Raw genomic sequence first — 16,260 nt, 5'->3', positions numbered from 1 at the left:
AGAGAAACGGAAGCCCTAGCTGGAATCCACACACAGAAACACCAGGTGATGGAAGGCCAGTCCCAGGGACAGCGTCCCTGTGATGTACTGTTCCTCCTGGTCACCTCACAGCCCATTCTCCTGGGGAAGACACTGTCGCAGACAATAAAAAGAGGAAGAGGCAGAAACTCCTATTTTGGGTCTGAAGCTATGTCCTTTTTTTTTTTTTTTCCTTTGCTTCATTCCGGTATCTGATTTCTGTAGCTAGTGAGCTTCTGGTCATTCCCTCACCGGCCTCGCAGCTTCATGGCTTCGTCGAATTTCCTGTCGTTCATGGCCGTGGTCACATCCTTGGTCTGAGGGAGGAGCACAGCGAGAGTCAGGACGACGGGGCAGGGCTCTACGCAGCTGGATTTCTACCCCATGGGAAGATTCCGCCTGTCTCTGCACTGACGACTGGATCCTGCCCACCAGGAGCCCCACCTGTTCTAAGCTCCCCAAACTTTCACAGAAAGAAGTATCCTTGTGTTTCCTTAATTTGGGGAGTAATGAGCAGCAAAAGGAAGGAGCTGATTCAATGCTCTACTTACTAGAACACGGGCAGAGTGGAGGAGTGCTCACAGACAGAAGAGCATTTGCCTCCATCCCATGCCCACGGCCGCAACCTCAAGGTAGCCTCTAAACTGAGGAAATGAAGAGGATCCCCCAGACAGCCCGGTCAGGAAGAAAGGCTAATCCTTGCCGGGTGTTTCCCAGCTACTGATTTCTTCTCCACGAGCCAGTACTTTCACTTTTGGGCTTTTGGAGACACAGTTCCAAGCAAGGCTGGAGCTTGTCTGTGCTGCGGGTTGCTGGGACTCCCCGAGTCTCAGAGAGAAGCCTGCGAATGCGGCCCAGCCCCGAGAATTGGCCAGACCCCTTAGCTCCCAGCCGCAATGTCTGCTCGGTGGTAGCAGAGAAGTGATTCCTTCATGTAAGAGCCTCCACCCTGAGCACTCAACATTTTCCAGGTCCTGCATCAGACCCTTTACAAAGCTTCCCGCCACTCCTTCTAACAGCCCTCAGGGTGAGCGTTAGAAACCTCAGTTGGTTCAGAGAAACACATTCAAGGTAGAAACCATAGAAACATATAACCTAGCCAGCCAGACCTTAATAATATCCCTGCTTTTTTTTTTTTTTTTTAAAGATTTTATTTATTTATTTGAGAGAGAGAATGAGATAGAGACAGAGAGAGCATGAGAGGGGGGAGCATCAGAGGGAGAAGCAGACTTCCTGCTGAGCAGGGAGCCCGATGTGGGACTCGATCCCGGGACTCCAGGATCATGACCTGAGCTGAAGGCAGTCGCTTAACCAACTGAGCCACCCAGGCGCCCCAATATCCCTGCTTTTAATAATGTTCGGAGAGATACTGCATTTCTCTTCCAACAAAGACGTGGCGAAATTAGTTGAGGTTGGATGTTGTGCGATACTGGGTCTCATCACTCGGTAGGATGTAGCATCTCTCACGTTCCTTAGGAACACTTACAGATGGGGACGCTGAGGCTCAGAGAGGAGACAGCTCCCATGCAAACCCTACTATGCTCCTTCCCCAGCTGACTCACTACACCATGCTGCCTTCCCATCTGCTCCTATTCCAGTAGCCCTGGAAGTGGGTCTCTTTCCCTCTAAGCTCCAGCTCCAAGACAGGCTTGGGACTGTTAGGAAGCAGAGCGGAGGTCAGTACTTACCACCTGGACACACTCCATGAGGGGCAGGCGCACAGCCTGGTTCCCAGAGAGGCTCACCACACAGGCTGGGGTGTCCGGGGTCCCCTCCAAAAGCGCCATCACAGCTTCCACACCCATCCTGCTGCCCTGCAGAAGCCCAGGGAGCAAAGACAGTCTGGTTCAGGCCTCCCCATCTAGACTCAGCCTGGAGAGCTAGGGCACTCATGGCCCCTCCAGATCACAGGGTTGAGCCACATATTTGAGGACTATAGCCAAGAACTTACTGGACTTTACCTCCCTACTCAGATTTCATCTAAGCTTGATGATTCCTCATCCTCTGGCCATTCTATTTGGTTCCAGAGAAATACGTCCACTGTAGTAATCAAGGACGTTACGGAGACTTAATAATATTCCCTTCTTATTGATAAAATAAGGAAGAGTATGGCCTCTCTCTTCCAATGTAAGTAGGATAAGAGGGTTCAATCTGAGTGTCTGAAGTTAGATCTTAATAATGTTATTAATGCTCAAAGTGGAGATCTGAGAGCTCACCATTTGGGGAGCATAGAGTTCCCCATCAGTTTTTGCAACAGAAGAGAACTGGTAAGTGTACGGGAATGGGTCAAGGGCCAGTGCCGTCCAGAGGCTGGAGGCGGGCGACATGGTCAGCGGGGTGCGCCCCTGTCGTGGTGAAGTGCAGTTCTGTGGACTATGGGTTCTAAGACGCCAGGGCCCCGGGACCCCACGACTCACCAGGATTCGGTCAAAGGCTGACGGTGTCCCACCCCGCTGCACATGCCCCAAGACAGTGACCCGAGTGTCATATCCCAGACGCTTTACCACCAGCTGAAGAGACCAAAAGAGGGACAGAGAGAGGGATACAGAGTCAAAGACCGAAAACAAGCAGAGACTGAGATAAACCCCGATGGCTTAGCCTCTTATCTTGTCACAATGCCTTGGACACCCGGGGGCAGGAAACTTGGGGAGAGATGTGCAGAAGGGCTAAGGGGAGACTCAGAAATGACTAGGGAAGGGGGATGGTGTCCAAGGCCTCTCTGGCTTCATTCCTACTAACGTTCTTGATGTCCTCGGAGGTGATTGGTTTCCCATTCCTGTCGATCGCACCCTCAGCCACAATGATGATGTTGAGACGAGAACCACGGGTCCTTGTCTGGTCGAGAGCAAAGAGAAGAGCGGTCAGTGGAGGGAAACTGATGGACGGGAAGGGCAGCATCGGTGGAACAGGCGAGAGTTTTTTTAAGGGCAAAATAAAGTGCCAGTACCTCGCTGAGCCGGCGACAAAGATGTTCCTCCCAGTCATCATCTGGTGGACATTCAGGAATAAAAACCCAGTCAGCCCCACAGGAGAGGGAGGTGACAAGGGCCAGGTATCTGAGATGAGAGGCAGAAGCACCGTGCTAGGAGCCACAATCCACCAACAGCCTCACCCGTACCCAGCGGGACTGCCTGGCCCCATAGTCGGTGGGAGGTCTGAGGATCGGTGGTTTCCTTCTTAGGGGAGGGTAAGAGCACTGCTGAGACAGCTTCTCAGTGGGATCCTGTCCCTGAAGAGCACCTTCTAGTCACGCTCCCCTACCACAGTGGCTTCTAATCTCAGAGCACTGTGTATCCCTTCACACTGGAGTGTGACACACCTGCACGTGTCGGTAGGTGGGGGGGGGGGGGCTGGAAGCAGGGGAAGGGGCCACAGCCAGAGGAGCACGTACACCTCCAGATCTGCTACCCCTGGGAGACCTCTTTGGACTCTCCGGGGAAGAGAAGGCTACTGCTGGCACCAGAGAATCAATGAGTCAAGCTGGGGATCTTACCCACAGTGCCGGCCCATCACTTCTAACACAAACGTCCTCTGGTGGCTGCGAGAGAGAGACAGAGGGCTTACACAGTCCTAGTGTCCCTCTGGCCAGGATCAAGCCGCCACCCACATCCAGGCCATGAAACCTCCCTGGGAGATGCATTTATGCTGTTAGGCCTTCCAGCAGGCTTCCTGCGAGACCAGGAAGACCCCAGGGAAACAGGTCAGCCACAGGGCGGCTAAAACACAGCAGTAAAACGTGTCAGTCCTGCGGCTCTGTTCCAGGGAGCGAGGGGGCCCAGGAAGGGAAGGAGAGCGAGGGAAGGGAAGTGAAGAAGTGAGGACTCGACTGGCCTGGAATCCCCTAGGATTACCCTGACCAACTGCCACCTGCTGTCCTCCCATTCTCACACGCTGAGCAGGGGCGGCGGCGGCCTCCATGATCGCGCTGACTCGGCTGAAAGGGGAGCTGAGGTTTGGGGCTCCCTGGATTTGTCTCAGGTTGGACACTAATCACTTGGGAGACCCCAGGGGTACTCAAGCCCTCAGAGCTACAGCGTGGACAGTGGGCGAGACAATGACAGAGGCAAACCTACAGCATCTAGACAGCAGTGCAATTTCAGGGCTCTAGGGACAACTCTTTGTTAAAAACAGTGTTCCGTGTCTTCCTCAGTTTCTTTCATGAGTATTTTATAGTTTTCTGAGTACAGATTCTTTGCCTCTTTAGTTAGGTTTATTCCTAGGTATCTTATGGTTTTGGGTGCAACTGTAAATGGGATCGACTCCTTAATTTCTCTTTCTTCTGTCTTGTTGGTGGTGTATAGGAATGCAGCTGATTTCCGTGCATTGATTTTCTTTTTTTTTTTTTTTTAAAGATTTTTTATTTATTTATTTGACAGAGCGAGAGAGCACAAGCAGGGGGAACAGTAGAGGGAGAAGGAGAAACAGGCTTCCCGCCAAGCAGGGAGCCCGATGTGGGGCTCGATCCCAGGACCCTGAGATCATGACCTGAGCCGAAGGCAGACGCTTAACCATCTGAGCCACCCAGGCGCCTCCCGTGCATTGATTTTCTATCCTGCCACTTGACTGAATTCCTGTATGAGTTCTAGCAGTTTTGGGGTGGAGTCTTTTGGGTTTTCCACATAAAGTATCATGTCATCTGCAAAGAGTGAGAGTTTGACTTCTTCTTTGCCGATTCGGATGCCTTTTATTTCTTTTTGCTGTCTGATTGCTGAGGCTAGGACTTCCAATACTATGTTGAATAGCAGTGGTGATAGTGGACATCCCTGCTGCGTTCCTGACCTTTGAGGGAAAGCTCTCAGTTTTTCCCCATTGAGAATGATATTCACTGTGGGTTTTTCATAGATGGCTTTTATGATATTGAGGAATGTTCCCTCTATCCCTACACTCTGAAGAGTTTTAATCAAGAAAGGATGCTGTACTTTGTCAAATGCTTTTTCTGCACCTATTGAGAGGATCATATGGTTCTTGTTCTTTCTTTTATTAATGTATCACATTGATTGATTTGCGGATGTTGAACCAACCTTGCAGCCCAGGAATAAATCCCACTTGGTCGTGGTGAATAATCCTTTTAATGTACAGTTGGATCCTACTGGCTAGTATTTTGGTGAGAATTTTTGCATCCATGTTCATCAGGGATATTGGTCTATAATTCTCCTTTTTGATGGGGTCTGAGCCAAGATGTCCATCAACAGATGAATGGATAAAGAAGATGTGGTATATATATATATATATATACACACACACATATATATATATATATATATTCCATTGTATGGAATATTATGGAATATTATGGAATGGAATATTATGCAGCCATCAAAAAAAAATGAAATCTTCTTTAAAAAAAGGGGAGGGGGCACCTGAGTGGCTCAGTCGGTTAAGCGGCTGCCTTCAGCTCGGGTCATGGTCCCAGGGTCCTGGGATCGAGCCCCATGTCGGGCTCCCTGCATGGCGGGAAGCCTGCTTCTCCCTCTCCTACTCCCCCTGCTTGTGTTCCCTCTCTCGCTGTCTCTGTCAAATAAATAAATAAAATCTTAAAAAAAAAACAAAAACGAAATCTTGCCATTTGCAACGACGTGGATGGAACTAGAGGGCATTATGCTAAGCAAAATAAGTCAATCAGAGAAAGACATGTATCATATGACCTCACTGATACGAGGAATTCTGAATCTCAGGAAACAAACTGAGGGTGGCTGGAGTGGGGGGCGGGTGGGAGGGATGGGGTGGCTGGGTGATAGACATTGGGGAGGGTATGTGCTATGGTGAGCGCTGTGAATTGTGTAAGACTGTTGAATCACAGACCTGTACCTCTGAAACAAATAATACATTATATGTTAAAAAAAAAAAAGATAGTAGGGGAAGAATGAACAGGGGAAATAGGAGGGGGAGATGAACCATGAGAGACTATGGACTCTGAGAAACAAACTGAGGGTTCTGGAGGGGAGGGGAGTGGGGGGATGGGTTGCCCTGGTGATGGGTATTAAAGAGGGCACGTTCTGCACGGAGCACTGCGTGTTACACGCAAACAATGAATCATGGAACACTACATCAAAAACTAATGATGTAATGTATGGTGATTAACCTAACATAAAAAAAAAAAAAAAAAAAAAGTGTTCCAGCCCCCAGCAAACTGGTTGTTCGAGTCTACAGCTCCCACGTGTTCCTCTTCTCTAGACGCCAGCCCTCTAGCCGCTCCCGGCGGCCCCCCTCCTACGCCGCCCCCTTACCTCTGAGCAGTAGTGGTGATAGCATCCACGATCTCTATGATCCGGTGCAGGGCAGAATCGGTGCCGATGGTCATATCGGTGCCACAGAAGTCATTGTCAATGGAGCCCACCAAGCCCACGATGTTCAGGTAGCTGGACTTGGTAGCCTCCTCTGCTGTGATCTTACCTGACAAAGAGAAGCAAACCAGGAGCCACCGGGTGAGGTGCCCGGCACGCCACAAGAGCAGGTGACTGGGGAGAGAAGGGCCTGCAGCCAAGGGAACCATAAAGCAATGGCAGAACAAGGAGGGCAGAGGCTGCCCGTTCGTGTCTGGGTAACGATTCCCTCCGACGGGAGGAGAGGGCTGTGTGTGCACGCGCACAAACCATACTCGTGACAACAACGTCTCACCCGCTTTCTGGAGGTCATTCAGTAAGTCACTCCACTCGGAACGGAAGGTGTCAGCCCCAGTGAGGCTGCCATCACCCCCAATGACACACAGATTGGTAATCCCATGCTTCACCAGGTTGTGGGCAGCGCGCAGTCGCCCCTCTCGGTCCCGGAAGTCCTTGCACCGGGCACTTCCAATGACTGTGCCTCCCTGTGGGGAAGAGGTAGAAGTCAGCTCCCCAGAGGACACAGCCAAATTTGGGCACAACATGCTAAGATTCCCCCCATTCCAGCACTGATGGGCTGTCATAACCACGTGCCTTTCCAGGAAGTGCCCCGACATCCTTAAGAGTCATTTGTCCTTTCTAAAGGAGAGAGAAATGATGCTGGCTGAGCTATCACAGGGTCATTCCTTATATTCTGCTACACCTCTTGGAAGTCTAAGATCAACCCATTCCATTGAAGGCTTTGTCATCAAAGTGATTATCCTCAAGGAGAGCAAAGGAATACACCCATGCTGTTGGCTTTTGGACTCATCTCTTTCACACGTTCTTAGACGTGTAAGAAATAGCACTGGCTTCGGTCCTGGAAATTCTCCCTAGCGACCTGACTTTATCAGACTGCGTCCAAACTATTCCTAGGAGTTCATCCCAATGTGCTTGGTAGTACTTTTTCCCTCTTGAACTCACTGATTTCTAACTGTAACCAGGCACCGCCAATTTCCTCTTTGCTCCTCAGGCTAGGGTGCTAGTAGAAGGAGACACAATACCCACCCACGTATTCACAAGGAAAAATAGCTCTGAGTATCCCCAGGGGCTCGTAGATACCCCGAGAGAGGTAAGTATACTTAGGGCTTTCACAAATCATATAAACTCGTGGCATCCACGCCTTTGGGAGTATTGAGGGAGAATTCTGGCTCATTCTCAGACCACAGAACAGCAGGCACCATTGCCTATAAAGAACCTGCACGAAGCTGCACACTAAATTTCTGCCCATGGATTTTTAGAGGCTCGAGGTAAAGAATGGGGATACAAATGTAATTTGTAGATTTTTCAGTAAATCAGAAAATAGGTATTTGACTTAGAGAAAGTATAGTACAAAGGGTTGTGGATACAATCAGCATAATTTCAGGGTGTTTTTGGAAACTCGAAAACGCTGTATTGGTTCCTTCCTCCCTTAAACACTCTGGTTTCAGGTGACCTGATCACCATCACATGAGGACTGGTGGATTTCGGCTCTACTTCTGGCCCTGGCTCCAGTCCTCTGGTAAGGTTATCTTCATGGCCAGACCTTCCCCGTGACCCCAGAGCAGGTCCTGCCAATGCACCGGCTCCTCAAGTCTTGCCTGCAACCTTTCTATAAAGAGCAAACTGTCCTGTGACCGCGTTCCCGTCCCCAAGCCACCCTAGGAAAACAGGGTGATGTTTTCGAACTCAAAGAGTAAAGGGCAATCGTGGCATCTCTCTTGTCATAGAACCCTTCACATCCAGCCACATGGGGGGGACTTGGACAACCGTGAGGCCAAACCACAGTGGGGTGCAAAAAGGACAGGACAAACATGGGACAGGAGTCCTCGGGAACATACCAGCTGCAGCATCATCGAAACGCTCTCCCAGGTGGCCTCCCTGATTTGATCTCCGCCATCCACCAGGCCTTGGTAACCCTGCGGGGCACATTACACCCATTCAGCCTCTGCTTGGCCAGTTCTCCCTAAACCCCCACGATTAAGACAGGATCCCTGGGAAGAAGTTCTCTGAGAATCAAGTCACCTTCTCCCATTACTGATTCCTGGATGCCCATGACACTGTCATAATTAACACAGTCCAAGGAAGAAGACGTCAACTTTTCAATACCCTCTTCTAGTTTCTCACAATCTCAAAAGGGCAGGATGTCCTTCCTGATATTTCATCCTAATTCCTCTTCCTTCTGGCTCATCCCAAGTCCTCCAATCTGCTTCCCAGGGAACTAGATAACAGATGGCTTTGATAACAGTAGAGGGAAAAGAGAAAGGTGTTGGAGGGAAGGCGGGAGAGAAGTGGGACTTGAAAAGATAGAACTGGGGAGAAGGCAGATAAACCTTACAGAGAGAAGAGTGGAAAAAGAATGAGAGGGAAGGGAGAGAAGGGAAGAGGAGTTAGAGCCTCAGGAGGTTCAGGAAACTACAGAAATCTGATGAGACTCTTCCCTCCAAAGGCTCTATCTCTGGATATACTAAATTTTCTGTGAAATACTCATTTCAGCTTTTCTCTTTGTCTTGGTGGAGGTAAGGGGAAGAGAAAGTTACTTCTTCCTTTAAATTGGGCACCATGAGGACCGAGTCTGCAGACCCCTAGATCCCACCATCATTATCGGAGACAGAAGTGGCGGGGACACTCATGGAGACTGGGAGCCCAGACAAAGCATGTAACTGGGAGGTGAGGAAAGAAGAAGTGGGGAGGGAGGAGCAGAAAACAGAGAAAGAACGACAGAGAACGAAGTAGAGAACCAACCTCATGGACAAAGAAGACACGGGCACCAGTAAAGATACCAACTCGAACCACAGCCCTGACAGCAGCATTCATACCTGCAAGGAGGGAGGAAAGATGACAGGGAGAGGTTAGTCCTCAGAAAAGCAGCCTGGACTACAAGACACGACTCAGTCCTTTTCTTAGGCTTTTCTCTGAATCTGGAATACTCCTCTCCTCCAAGTCTTCTGGCCTCCCACTAACACTGAATTACCACGTTCAGTGTTTATGTAGCTCCAGATACCCCCGATTCCTCTCCCTTCCCCCCCAAAATCCCATCTTTCCTAAGACCTTTCCTTGCCAGGGCAATCTGGGGAATCATAATCTTGAATGCTTACTGTAGTGTTAGAGACTGCTAAATGCTTGTCTAACCTCATCTCATTTAATCCTAGCCACAAGCCTGAAGCTGCCTCCATTTTACAGATTTGGAAACTGAGGTTCAAAGAGGTCACGGTCACAGAGCCAGTCTCCCCACTGGGAGAAATAATTAGGACTAAAACTAATTAGGACTAAAACAGAGAGGAGAGCCTTTCCCCTTTCTCCCACTGAAGTATCATTCCTTCCCTGTAGCTACTCAGTGACGAGAACCATCTCTCCCACGAGTACTGAGGAGGAACCACCCTGAACAACACACAACACATGGTGGAAGCTATAAAGGCCCCCATACTGGAACCAATGTTACTGATAACTGCAAAGTAAGCAGAGCTTCCCTGGTGAGAGATGGAAGACATTCCTGGGTCTTGATCCCGGTAACCCCCTCCTGCCTTATAATGGGAGGAGGGGCTCACAGTGATGCTCAAGGACACTCAGAGCCAAGATAGATCAATTTCTTGTGAACCATTTTAACTATCTTCCCTCAGATATGCCAGTCCTTTTTTTTGTTTGTTTCAATCTAAAATGTATTCCTATGGTCCTCAATCCTGCCTAGAGAAATATCATATATCAGTGAGCACTAGAGAAACCAGTAATTAGAAAAATCTGCAGCAGCAGACTAAAATCCATCATGAACTACTACCTGGAATGGAACAGAATCAAAAAGACCAGAATGTCTGTTTTTTGGGGGGAGGTGGGAGTGGGGTTGGTAATAGACGGCTATGCACGCCAAGTCAAATCAAAGGTCCATTCACTCATTAAGCAAATATTTACTGAATACCTACCATGCTCCAGGCACTATATAGGCACTGGGGAAACAGCGGTGAATGATATAGTCTAGGGATACGAAGATAAAGGACTTGGTAATGGTCCTCAAGACTTGCGAAGAATATAATATGGTTACAACATGGATCCATATGAAGGAGGTACGTACAAAGCACAGTGGGAACAAGGAGGAGCATCTCAGCTTCCAGGAGGAAGTCAGGACAGGTTATACAGAAATGACAGCATTTGACCTGAAACCTAAAGGACAATATCCTTATAAATCTTTTTTGTAAGGTAGACACTTTAGGTGAGAGTGTTCTAGGCAGGAGAGTAGCACAAATGAAGGCAAGAGTCAAGAAACAACCTTAGATGGCCACCTGGGTGGCTCAGTTGGTTAAGCGTCTGCCTTCGGCTCAAGTCATGATCCCAGGGTCCCGGGATCAAGTCCCATATCGGGCTCCCTGCTCCGTGGGGAGCCTGCTTCTCCTTCTCCCTCTGCCCCTCCCCTGGCTCGTGCTCTCTTGCTCACTCTCTCAAATAAATAAAATCTTTAAAAAGTCCAGTACTGTGAAGAATAAACTGTAAGACAGGAAGACAGAAGCAGTGAAAGATGAAGCCACACAGGTAGGCAGGCAGCTGCATGCCACATGAGGAACTGTGGCTCTTATTCTGTAGGCCAAGGTTTGACTGAGATCCATGGGTGGTGGTTTCAGGAAATCCATGAACCCCATGAAACTGCACGAAAAAGTTTTCTGGGCACGGGAATTTCCTTTGGGAGAAGGTCCACAGCTTTCATTTGATACTTAAAGGGGTCTGTGACCTAGGAAAAAAAGTTGCAAATGATGGAGAATCTTCGAAGAATTTTGAGAGTGGAGAGACACAATGCTCTGTGCATATCAGAAGGATCACCATGGCAGCAACACAGAGGAAGCTGGGGTAAGATGGCTATCTGGCAGCCTAGGCAAAAATGATGAGGGCCTGGACTAGGAGAGTGGCATTTGGGACAAAACAGAGACACTGGACAAGGAGACACCTAGGAAGCAGAAGCACAGCTATGTGGTTAGATTTCAACGTGTTGGAGAGGACGATGGAAAAGCCCCAGGAATGACTCAGGTGCAGGGTCCAACAGTGGTGCGATTAACTGAGCGGAGGCGGGTTTTCAGTCAGGCAGGTGGGGTGCGGATGACACATTCCTACTGGGAGATGTTGAGCTTGAAGTTCTTGCGGGACATCCATGTGGACTTGGAAGAGGCTGTCTCAAGAGAATACGTAGAATCTGAATGGGAAAGGCAAGGAATGGAATGCAGAGGAAAACTAATACTGAAGGAATGGGTAGGGGAAAACGGGATCCAGGAGGGAGACTAAAGAGGAGCAGCAAGAAAGATAGAAGGAAAACCAGGTCTTAATGATGTCTTGGAAGCCAAAGGGGGCAGTTTCAAGAAGTTGAAACAGTGCTGAATGCTTCCAATAATTGATCTCCGATAAGAACTGAAAGACTGGGCTTGCCTACAAGGGTCCCTGGTGAGCACTAATGTCAAAGCTCACTTCCACCACCACTGAGGCAAAGCCACATGAAGTCCAGAAGTCTAGACTACTGAAGGGATCAAAACAGAAAAATCTGTGATGGGAAGGGGCTTCTCAGAAGCTTTAGGAAAAGCCTTTGTGTATGAAAAGAATAAAGAGTCAACGCAAAGTCATCAGTGATTTAGGAAAGAGGTATAAAGTCAGTAAGATCAGAACAGAAATGAAACTATTGTTTATTTATTTTCTAGACTTTGAAAAGGCCTGTGGGATTCTCTATGGGATACCTGGAGTTCTGGAGTATGAATTTGTAATCTTAAGAAATAAGGAAAAAACATTCTTCTGAAATTTATAGGTTGGAATTCTGTTTCCCACTCCCAAACTGAGTAAGGGTAGGGGAGAAAAGATTTAAGAAAAACAAATGACTTAAAAGGTTTTAAGTGTAAAGTAAACAATAGATGGTGGGTAGGAAATATCCAAATCCATGGGGCAGAAAAAAAATCCCACAAGAAAAGAAGATTCTTTCTCTTCTCTCCTCCCTTTACCTTCTTACCTCAATCCTATCAACCTCCAGAGGCCATCCTTCCTGCCTCTAAGTTGGACAGCTGTTTCCCTAGGAACCAAGTTTCAGGGCTCCCTTCATCGTCCCCTATACCTGCGTCTCAAACCCCCAGTTCCCTAGAAATCACAGACTGGGATGTATACGTAACTTTTACTAGGGAGTCCCAGTAATTCTTTGGGCTCTCCTACTTAACATTACTGGCCTATTCTGGCCCCAGACCAGTCCTGGCCAGGATCTCCTTGGCTCTTCCACGTTGCCCTAAATAACCCTGTGTTTGCAACTGTCTGATTTATTAGAAGCAAGACGAAGGATAAGATTACAGGCACCACCCAGGGGGTATTCTGGGTACAGCCAGGAGAGGGGCTCTGGAGAACATCAGAGGCACGTACTTTGGAGTTTCTAATTACAGCCTGCAGGGAAGAGGCTTTGGGGAGAACTATGGGTGATGGGTCTCTTAGACATGAGACAAAAAAGACTAATAAATGAGTTGGTCACTACCTTTTTGAAAGCAGATGTTAAAAAGTTTCTTTCTACCTTAACTGAACTTTGAATAGGAAAAAAATATCCTTTAATTCCAACATAAGAAATAAATGTTAGATCTGAATTACACTTCTGAATATGTAATTAAAATTATGAGTCCTAGAACAGCAATCCAGAGAGGTCATCGAATCCCTGTTCGTGTAAACCTTTAAAACCTTTACAAACAGGATAAACAGGCATTTGGAGTGGACCGCCCATCTGAACACAGAGGGCTAGAGCAAACGGCTGAGATCCTTTCCAGCAAACAAGCCAATGTCATAAGGCCAAATATGGTATGACTGAGCAGAGCTGGGGCCATTCCTGGGCTGAAGTGGGAATCAGGATTCGTATCTACTCAGCCCAGCTTCTGAGCTCAAGCTGTCTGCTTTCTGGCCTCTTTCTATTTTAAGAAGTTATGAGCTTTGCTGAACTCAGGGGATGACAGAACTGTGGCCTCTCTGGATTTTATACAGCCTGACCTCACTCTCCCACATGGCCCACAGCTTCTGGGGAAAAATCATTTCTGTGTCCTCCTCTCCCTAGGAAAACTACAGATCATTAAACCTATCTCTGGGTGGGCCACTGTTGTATTTGAGCTGCTCCCTCAGCTGGGACCTCTCGGCTCTACTTTGAGTTTTCTGCTCTGCTTCTCTGCCTCTCTTACTTTCATCCTGTACCAACTACTCCCATGCACCTGTGATGTTACGTGGCCTCGCAGTGGGATATTTCCCTCGGGACACTGTGCCTGTCACAGGATTCCACAGGCCTCGGTCTAGCTGGCCCTCCAGAAATCAGCTTATGGTAGCCCCTGCCTCCATGAAGGATGATCTTCCCTTAAAGCAGGTGACAGTCCCTCTAAAATGAGGGTTTCTCGGGGTGCCTGGGTGGCTCAGTCATTAAGCATCTGCCTTTGGCTCAGGTCATGACCTCGGGGTCCTGGGATCGAGCCCCACATCAGGATCCCTGCTCCGCAGGAAGCCTGCTTCTCCCTCTTCCACTCCCCCTGCTTGTGTTCCTTCTCTCACTGTGTCTCTCTCTGTCAAATAAATAAATAAAATCTTAAAAAAAAAAAAAGAGGGTTCCTCTGCTCAGGATCAGAAGCTGGAAGGGCTCTGCTGCTCTCAGACCCAAGTTAAATCCTAGGTCTCTCTCTCTATCTCTTTTTTTACCGCTTTCCCTCTCCAGAGAGCCCGTCTTTTTCATAATTTCCTAACTTCATATACCTCCCTTGGATTTTTAGCAGGCTCTTGCTTCACTTAATCCAATTTCACAAGCCACCCTACCAAGGTTTTAGGGTCAACACTCAGAGTTTACGTAGCAAGGGATTCTTTCAAGGAGAGAACAGAGAAGCAAGAGAAGCTGTGCATTCCTAATCTGGCCACTCCTGAACTCAGACTTCTCTGCCCTCCTCCCTAAGCGTCCTTGTTCTAGCATTCTCGTGTTCGTGGTATATACCACGGGTGTAACTCAATAAACATTAGTTTAAAAACATATTTAACGTCTAGATTTACTAATGAGAAGGATCATAAGAGCAAAGACGACATGTGACCTTTTCATCGATGTATCCTTAGTGCCCACCATCCTGCTCGCTACACAGATGCTCAATAATTCCCTTTGCATTTAATTAGGAATACGTTTATTTAGCACTTACTACATACCAGGCACTGTTGAAGCAAGAATCCATTCAATGAAGAGTTCGGTTTCTTGAAATCTACCTTGTCTGGGAACCCTTCCCTGGTTAATCCTCCCAAGGCCTAGCATTTCATTATATACGTGGGTTCTACTGGGCTAAGGACACTTGATTATTGTTATTTATGAGCCTTACATAAGAACTCTAGGAATGTATGTTATGTCTCCTCCTAAAACTACATATTCCCCAAGGAAATCAACTTCTTCACAACATACAGGACAGGGCTCTAAACAAAGTGGGTGCTTAACACGAAGTCTAGGAAGCCTAGGGAGAGTGGAATAGAGCGAAGGGGACACTGGCTGACATGTCTTTCCTTCTCTCTTTTTCCCAGCACAGTGTCCATGTCCTGGTGTCCCTCTGCCTCTCTTCAAGGTATTATAAACTAGAATATACAAGACCATCAAAGGAGAAAAAAAAAAAATCACACGTTCCCTATCTCCCACTTCATTTTTCCACACACCTGATTTTCCTGACTTCCAGGTTTCTGGGACTCAACCCAGAAAGGGGTTCCCTCTGCCCTTGCTCTCGGCCCACACCCTGCCGACCCCGCCCTATGGGTCTGTACCGATTAACTGTTCCTGTTTGTTGGAGGGCTGGAGGACTGCAAGAGGAGGAAGAGGCCAGAGAAGAGAGAGAACGAAGCAGAAGTGTGCCTAGTAAAAGGAAATGTCCTGTCAGAGTGAGGTGCCGGACCCGGGTCAGTGCAGGAACTCTACAGACATCAGAGCAAAACCTGAGGCTCTGGCTACAGCCCCCCAAATCCCAATTCTGGTCCCTCCCTTTCCCCACTGCTTCCAATGTGCTGGAAGTGAACCCACCCACTGCTTTCTCAACAACTGCATCTCTTTAGTCTCTTTCTAATGTAGCTTGAGGAAACACCTGTCTTTTAGGTACCAAAGGACCCAAATGGTCCCAAATCTTCAGAAAAACCTGGAAAGAAGTTTTATGAAGATTTGAGTAAATCAGAGCAAACAATATCCAGAAGCACTTGGGGACTTGGACCTGACAGAGATTTGGGGGAAGGCCCAGGATTCCAACGTGAATCTACAGCAGGAGGACATTAAGGAGGATAGTCTTGTTCTACAGGTGAGGGGAATCAAGAAACTCAAGGGGGCCCACCAGCCATGTTTTTTGTCCCTCCCCAAGCAGGGCCTTCCTCCTTACCTTGGGCATCTCCACCGGAGGTTAACACGGCGATGGCTTTGCCGATCCCCAGGGTTTTGGCTGCATGGTGCTCTTCATGGGTCATGATCCACTCTAGAATTCAAGGGAACGACCCGCTAAGACACAGGTAGATCGAGGTGCTCGGGAAATGGCTGTTAGACTGGTGAGAGCCACCTCAGTCAGGCTCTCTGAGTATACTAAGTCTGGGCTTTACAGCCTGGGTGCTTTGGACTTCTTCCAGAAGAGGGCCACAACCCTGCAGAATGACAAGCTGAAATGTCACAGTAATCAAACCCAACACCGCAAAGGTCTTGGCTAATCCCTCCCACCTCAATTGGAGCCTATTTGGAGAACAAGCTAAGGTCAAGGGGAAGGGCAGCTGACTGACCAGAAATGAGAAAGGAGGGAGGAAAGTTAAGTTAGCCTCAAGGATTCCTCCCTTTTATGAAGGGAAGGGCTGCTGCAGATGGTAGGAGTCGGATGAGGTCTGGGGCACTGACCGGACACCAGCAAAGTGGAAGCAGAAAAGCGAGGGTAGGCTGGATTAC

At 48.3% G+C, this 16,260-nt stretch overlaps 1 protein-coding gene across 3 annotated transcripts in view; it reads right to left on the bottom strand.

Moving 5' to 3' along the window:
* PFKM (phosphofructokinase, muscle) overlaps positions 1 to 16,260 on the bottom strand; it is a 46,328-nt gene that overhangs the window by 6,787 nt on the left and 23,281 nt on the right. For all 3 annotated transcript variants that reach the window (XM_036099321.2, XM_036099319.2, XM_036099320.2), the window contains 11 exons: positions 15,713 to 15,805; positions 9,105 to 9,178; positions 8,201 to 8,278; positions 6,637 to 6,826; positions 6,246 to 6,411; positions 3,512 to 3,556; positions 2,966 to 3,074; positions 2,758 to 2,853; positions 2,436 to 2,528; positions 1,707 to 1,832; positions 271 to 335 (listed from right to left, as the gene is read on the bottom strand). In XM_036099321.2, the coding sequence (XP_035955214.1) occupies positions 271 to 335; positions 1,707 to 1,832; positions 2,436 to 2,528; positions 2,758 to 2,853; positions 2,966 to 3,074; positions 3,512 to 3,556; positions 6,246 to 6,411; positions 6,637 to 6,826; positions 8,201 to 8,278; positions 9,105 to 9,178; positions 15,713 to 15,797 (1,127 nt within the window). In that variant the 5' untranslated portion in view covers positions 15,798 to 15,805. The remainder of the gene's footprint in view (positions 1 to 270; positions 336 to 1,706; positions 1,833 to 2,435; positions 2,529 to 2,757; positions 2,854 to 2,965; positions 3,075 to 3,511; positions 3,557 to 6,245; positions 6,412 to 6,636; positions 6,827 to 8,200; positions 8,279 to 9,104; positions 9,179 to 15,712; positions 15,806 to 16,260) is intronic.

This window comes from Halichoerus grypus, chromosome 6, assembly GCF_964656455.1.
Source record: "Halichoerus grypus chromosome 6, mHalGry1.hap1.1, whole genome shotgun sequence".
Taxonomy (NCBI): domain Eukaryota; kingdom Metazoa; phylum Chordata; class Mammalia; order Carnivora; family Phocidae; genus Halichoerus; species Halichoerus grypus.
Note: the sequence above shows the minus strand (reverse complement) of the source record. Positions and strands in the feature narration are given on the sequence as shown.